Here is a 6,618-nt window from a genome sequence, read left to right as displayed (position 1 = left end):
TTTTTTTTTTTTTTTTTTTTTTTCATTTGTTCAGCATTCATTGAGCAGCCTGTGTGAGCTAAGTGCTGTTCTGGGGATAACACAGTAAACAGAATAAAGTCCTTGCTCTCATAGAGCTTCCATCCTAATGAAGCAAAGCAAATAAACACAGCTTGTTTCTTAAGAGTGATGGGTTGAAGTGGGGAAAAATGGTCTTTATTTAGGGTAGACAGAGAAGACCTCTGATCAGCTGACACTTAAGCAGAGACCTAAATAAAATAAAGGCCCAATTGCAAAGAACTGGATGCAGGGAGCAGAAATAGCAAATGCTGGGATTGAGGTGGCAGCTTGCTCAAAGAGTTCAGGGCATAGCGCAAGAGCAGTGTGACTTCAGAGGAGCGAGCAACAGGGACGTGCTCGGAGCTAAGGTGATAGAGATAAGGCAAGATAGTAGAGACTAGATCTTGTAGGCCTGTAGCTCTCAAAATATAATTCCTGGACAAGCAATATCAATATCTACATACCTGAGAACTTATTAGAAATGCAAATTCTTGAGCTAGGCACAGACACTCATACCTGTAATTCCAGCATCTTGGGAGGCTGAGGCAAGAGAATTGCTTGAGATCAGGAGTTGGAGACCAGCTCGAGGCATAGTAAGACCCTGTCTCCACAAAAAAACTTAAAAATTAGCCAGGCACAGGGACACTTGCCTGTAGTCCCCACTACTCAGGAGGCTAAGGCAGAGGGATGAGCCCAGGAGTTCCAGACTGCAGTAACCCGCATAATTGTGCCAATGCACTTCAGCCTGGGCAACAGAGCAAGACCTCATCTCACCTAAGACCTACTGAATCAGATACTCTAGCTGTGGAGCCCAGCAGTCTCTGGTTTCATGAGCTGTCCCACTAAAATTTGCAGATCACTACTGTGGGCCGTTGTAAGTATTTTGGCTTTTACTCTGAGCAAGACTGGAAGTTTTTGGTAGATTTTGAACACAGGAAAAATATGACCTGACTTAATATTTTTAAATAATAACTGTCAATGCTGTGTGGGAAAATAGGCTGTGGAGATAAGGGCAGAACAAAGATCCATTAAGAGGCCACCATCATAAGCCAGATGGAAGATGATGGGGACTTGGGCTAGCATTATAGCAGGAGATGGGAAGAAGGAGTCTTCTGAATATTACAGTTAGCCACAAACCCAGAACAAATGGCCATAACATAGTTGTATAACATTTTTTCCTCTGCTTTCTTTCCACTTTCCAAAATGATAGTTTCTAATCTCTTCCTCCTCCTGTTGTAGTACCAAATTTTCATTCCAATGGTGAATAAAGTTCTGGTGCGACACCGAATCAATCATCAGCGCTATGACGTGCTTATCTGCAGAATTGTCAAGGTGAGCTACACTTCCTTTCCCTTCTGAAGCAATTGTCAAGGTGAACTACACTTCCTTTCGCTTCTGCAGTCCCTGTTGTCTTTACTGCTTGATATTCTTGTAGTCTTGGCTATGGGAGTTTCTATAGCTTTTTAGCTCTAAACTAGGGATTGGCAAACTTTTTTTTCAGTTTTGTAGGCTATGTGATGTCTTTTGCAACTCCTCAGCTCTGCCACTGCAGCCTGAGAGCAGCCATGCACGATGTGTAAATGATGAGCCTGGCTGCATTCCAGTAAACCTTTATTTATGGACACCTCAATTTGATTCTCTCAATCTTCATGTGTTGCAAAATGTCAATCTTCTTTTGATTTTTTTCCCCCAACCATTTAAAAGTATAAAAACTCTTCTTAGCTCTTGGGCTATATAAAAACAGGCAGGGGGCTGGGCATAGTGGCTCATGCCTTGGGAGGCCAGGCGTGTGGTAAGTGGATCACTTGAGCCCAGGCGTTTGAGACCAGCCTGGGCAACATGGTGAAACCCCATCTCTACAAAAAAATACTAAAAGTTAGGTGCTCATGATGGAGGGCACCTGTGGTCCCAGCTACCCAGGAGGCTGAAGTGCGAGGATCACCTGAGGCTGCAGTGAGCTGTGATTGTACCAGTGCACTCCAGCCTGGGTGGCACAGTGAGACCCTGTCTCAATGTAGATTAAAGGCTGGCCCAGTGGCTCACGCCTGTAATCCCAGCACTTTGGGAGGCTGAGGCAGGCGGATCACTTGGGGTCAGGAGTTTGAGACCAGCCTGGCTAACATAGCGAAACCTTCTCTCTGTTAAAAATACAAAAATTAGCCAGGCATGGTAGTAGTGCATGCCTGTAGTCCCAGCTACTCAGGAGGCTGAGGCAAGAGAATTGCTTGAACCCAGGAGGCAGAGGTTGCAGTGAGCTGAGATTGTACCACTGCTCTCCAGCCTGGGTGACAGAGCTAGACTGTCTCAAAATAAATAAATAAATAAAATAGATACATAGGGAGGCACAAATAAATAAATGAGTAAATAATTCTTTTTAGAGAGTAAAAAGCAGCCAGGGGATGGGGCTGTGTGCTGCCTTTGTTCCAAATACTTTATCACTCTTCCCATTGTTGGCAATTGTTTATCTTTGCTAGTTGCATGGTTGCTTGCTCCTACTATAAGTCAGTGCTTGTTAGTAACTAGGACTGACTAGCAAAGACTGGTCTACAGTTGTGGAGTCAGCCCACCCGTGGTTCATTTTGTTCATACATGTGACTTTGTACTTCTTACTGAAATCCTGGCTCTACCAGAAGGTCTGCACCTCCCAAAGTTTAAGGATATTTTCTAAACCAGAAGCATCTGGTAGAGTTGTAGGTGTTTCCTATGAATCTCTGGTTGCAGGGTTACACACTTGCTGATGAAGAGGAGGATCCTTTGATTTACCAGCATCGAATGCTTAGGAGTGGCCAGGGGGATGCATTGGCTAGTGGACCAGTGGAAACAGGACCCATGAAGAAACTGCACGTCAGCACCATCAACCTCCAAAGGGCAAGTCCATTGTTTCAGGGGACTGGGGAAGGAGAGCTCTGCCCTTCTCACTTGCTCAAGACTTTTGACTGTTGCCACCTTCAGTTTAAACCAACCAAAAACCAGTCCATTGTTTTTTCTAGAAATCTAGACACCATGAACTTAGATCATTTTGTCTTTTCCAGGTGTCTGAATTGTAATTTTGTTTTGAATAGAGCAAACATAGAGAACAAAATGTCCTTTTGTGCTCCCTTGGAGTATGGATGCTAGAACTTTTGTTGCAAATACATTCTCGTTTTTTACATAAAGGCCGCAAAGCTAGTGAGCCCCCTAGTTGGCACCGAGACTGATGAAGGCTCTTTAAAACAGCATTCAAACTTCTCAAACTCATTGGGTTTACCACTTGCTGGGAATCTTGTTAAAATGCTTATTCTGATGTTGGCAGTCTGATGTTGGGCCTGATACTCTGCATTTCTGACAAGCTGCCAAGTAATGTGATACTGCTGGTCCATGGACCACACTTTGAGTAGTGAGATTTTAAAACTTTCCAGGTGATTACTGAATTCTCTCTGCTGGCCAAAGCCTAAGATATGACCAGCTTTTCACCATGTATGCCACCAGCCATTCTCCGCATCTCAGTGAATCAGAGCAGAATAATCATAATAACTTCACTGACTTTTAAATAAATACACCACGTTGATGATTTTCCACATTTTGCATTAGTCTTTCATGTTTCTGGTGACTGTAAGCAACTTCCAGTTTGGATTTCAGTGTTATTTTTCATCTGTTAGCCAGCTCACTCCATGTGCAGCAGCAGAGGTGAAGAACTGGGCAAGACTGTGTCCCAGCTGACTCGTTCACTTCTTTTGGCAAAGCCCATAAAGACTTGAACACAGTCCTGTGTGCATGTGTGTGGGCTCATGCCCAGCTTTGGAACACTGGGGGTTTATTACTGTTGTTTCAGAGTTTTTACTCACATGAACAGCTTCAGGTGACCACTGCAAAGAAATGTTTGCTGGGTCAAGATGGAGGTAGTAAAATATTCCTGGGTCAGGAGTGATGCTGCTTTCCCTCTGGAGATTTTGTAACTGCTACTCTGAGACTTTAGGAGGAAGAAAAAGGTTATCAGTCACCTGGCATTCCCAGGCAATCATTGAGGCCACCCTGCTGACACCTCACAGTTGAGGGAGGGGCCAGGCAGGAGGCCAGATGCACATTTCCATCCAGATGTTTTCATTCTGACTAGGTTCAGAATGTCCTTCCAATCAGGCAGCTGTCCACCCTGCTTTAGAGCTTTGTTCTATTTTAGGAAATTCCTCAGTAATCTAGTTTGCTACCAGGAAGTTTTGCTTTCTACCGAGACTTGGAAAAAATAAGCGTAAACTTGCCAGAGAGACAAAAGAAAGACTCTTAGTTTATCTCACCTGAGAAAGTAGATCAAGTTCAGAACTCTAAACAAAATCCTCCACCGCAGACTCTCAGATCTATTTCATTGGAAAGTAAATTTTGGGAACTGGGCGTGGCAGCTCATGCCAGTAATCCCAGTAATTTGGCAGGCCAAAATGGAAGAATCACTTGAAGCCAGGGGTTTGAGACCAGCCTGCGCAACATAGTAAGATACCATCTCTATGATAAAAATGAAAAAAATTAACTCCAATCTGGGTGACAGAGTAAGACCCTGTCTCCAAAAAAAAAAAAGAATTGAAAAAATTTTAAAATTAGCTGGGCAGAGGGATACCTGCCTGTAGTCCCAGCTATTTGGGAGACTGAGACAGGAGGTTCACTTGAGCCCCAGAGTTCCAGGGTGCAGTGAGCTGTGATCGCGCCACCACACTCCAGCCCGGACAACAGAGTAAGATTCTGTCTCTAAAAAAAAAAAAAAGGGTGTGGGGGGCCAGGTGCGGTGGCTCATGCCTGTAATTTCAACACTTTGGGAAGCCAAGGCAGGAGGGTTACTTCAGCCTAGGAGTTCAAGACCAGCTGGGGCAACATGGCAAAATGCCCCTCTACAAAAAATAGAAAAATTAGCTGGGCATGGTGGTGCATGCCTGTAGTCCCAGCTACTCAGGAGGCTGAGGTGGGAGGATCTCTTGAGCCCAGGAGGTCAAGGCTGCAGTAAGCAGTGATCATGCCACTGCACCACTCCAGCACAAGCAACAGAGCAAGACCCTATCTCACCAAAAAAAGAAAAAGAAAAAAAAAGCAGAGAGGTAAATTGTGCCTCCTTATAATCATGTAATAATAATTAGGGATTGGTATATTTATCAGTCTTAACCAGCTTTCAAAGTAACAATTTGCCACCTCAGTCACCTTTTATTGGCTGTGATAATAGAGGATTTATGTGATTCAGAAAACAAAAACCAGCCGGGCACGGTGGCTCACGCCTGTAATCCCAGCACTTTGGGAGGCCGAGGTGGGTAGATCAGGAGATTGAATCCATCCTGGCCAACATGGTGAAACCCCATCTCTTCTAAAAGTACAAAAATTAGCTGGTGTGGTGGCACATGCCTGTAATCCCAGCTACTCCAGAGGCCGAAGCATTAGAATTGCTTGAACCCAGGAGGTGGAGGTTGCAGTGAGCTGAGATCACGCCATTGCACTCCAGCCTGGCAACAGAGCGAGACTCTGTCTCAAAAATAAATAAATAAATAAATAAATAAAAACCATTTATGTATATGTCTAGAATGCCTTCCAGAATTTTCAGCAGCTTTACTGTCTGTCTTATGATAATCTCTTTGGGCTTACCTTCATCGTGAGTAAGCTGGCATTCCATGAACATGCACCAGCATAACAGATGAGGCGGATAGCAAGAGGAAACAGCTCATGTTTGCACAGTTTATAGAACCCAGATAATTGAGAGTTGATGATGTTTTACAGAGTAGCGGGAAAGGGCCACATGGGAGACTTGGCCTAGTTGATAAATTAAGCTATGATTTTTTTTGAAAACCTATTTAATGCCATTTATCAAGTAATAGTAACAACTAACATTTATTGAGTGCTTTCTATGTGTCAAGCCCTGTTGTGGAGCACTTTATATTCACTCATTTAATCTTCGTGATAACCCCATGAGTTAGGTGCTGTCATTGCTGTCTCACTTTATAGATGTGGGCCATGAGGCACTGACAGATTAAGTAATCAATGTCAATTAGTGTCAGCTGGGATTTGACCTAGATAGTGTGACTCCAGAGCCCACTCTGTTAACTACTGTGTTGAATTGTCTCTGCCTTAACCAGGCCCAACCTCACTTCATTAGAGGGAAAAAGAAACTAGTAATACTTCCTTGTTTATGTCCAGCTTTTAACAGTTGCTACATAATACAATACACCTGTGCACAGACCCATCTTATAGGGAAGAAGCCAGATATCTGTGGACAGGAAAGGACTGCATGTTCCCATTTTGCTCAACTGAACAAGGTATAAAAGTCAAGCCTCCCTCTTCCTTCTCATTCAGGGGCTCTCATTGTATGGCCAGTGGTAATTATTTAGCTTGTTTCTTATAACATTTCTACTTCGGTTTTTGACATAAAATGATAATTTATATAATTCTGTTCATCGGTAACTCTTTTATTTATTTTTTGAGACGGAGTTTCGCTCTTGTTGCCCAGGCTGGAGTGCAATGGCACACTCTTGGCTCACCGCAACCTCTCCCTCCTGGGTTCAAGTGACTCTCCTGTCTCAGCCTCCCAAGGAGCTGGGATTACAGGCATGTGCCACTATGCCCGGCTAATTTTAT

The 6,618-nt window shown here is 43.8% G+C and overlaps 1 protein-coding gene across 1 annotated transcript in view; it reads left to right on the top strand.

Moving 5' to 3' along the window:
- Positions 1-6,618, top strand: part of MTOR (mechanistic target of rapamycin kinase) — a 149,960-nt gene that overhangs the window by 49,227 nt on the left and 94,115 nt on the right. Inside the window, exons 24-25 of the mRNA XM_017503042.2 lie at positions 1,279-1,371; positions 2,761-3,143. Coding sequence (XP_017358531.1) covers positions 1,279-1,371; positions 2,761-3,143 — 476 coding nt within the window. The remainder of the gene's footprint in view (positions 1-1,278; positions 1,372-2,760; positions 3,144-6,618) is intronic.

Source organism: Cebus imitator, unplaced genomic scaffold, assembly GCF_001604975.1.
Source record: "Cebus imitator isolate Cc_AM_T3 unplaced genomic scaffold, Cebus_imitator-1.0 Scaffold15, whole genome shotgun sequence".
In the NCBI taxonomy this organism is placed as follows: domain Eukaryota; kingdom Metazoa; phylum Chordata; class Mammalia; order Primates; family Cebidae; genus Cebus; species Cebus imitator.
The sequence above is the reverse complement of the archived record's forward strand: the minus strand, read 5'-3'. Positions and strand labels throughout refer to the sequence as shown.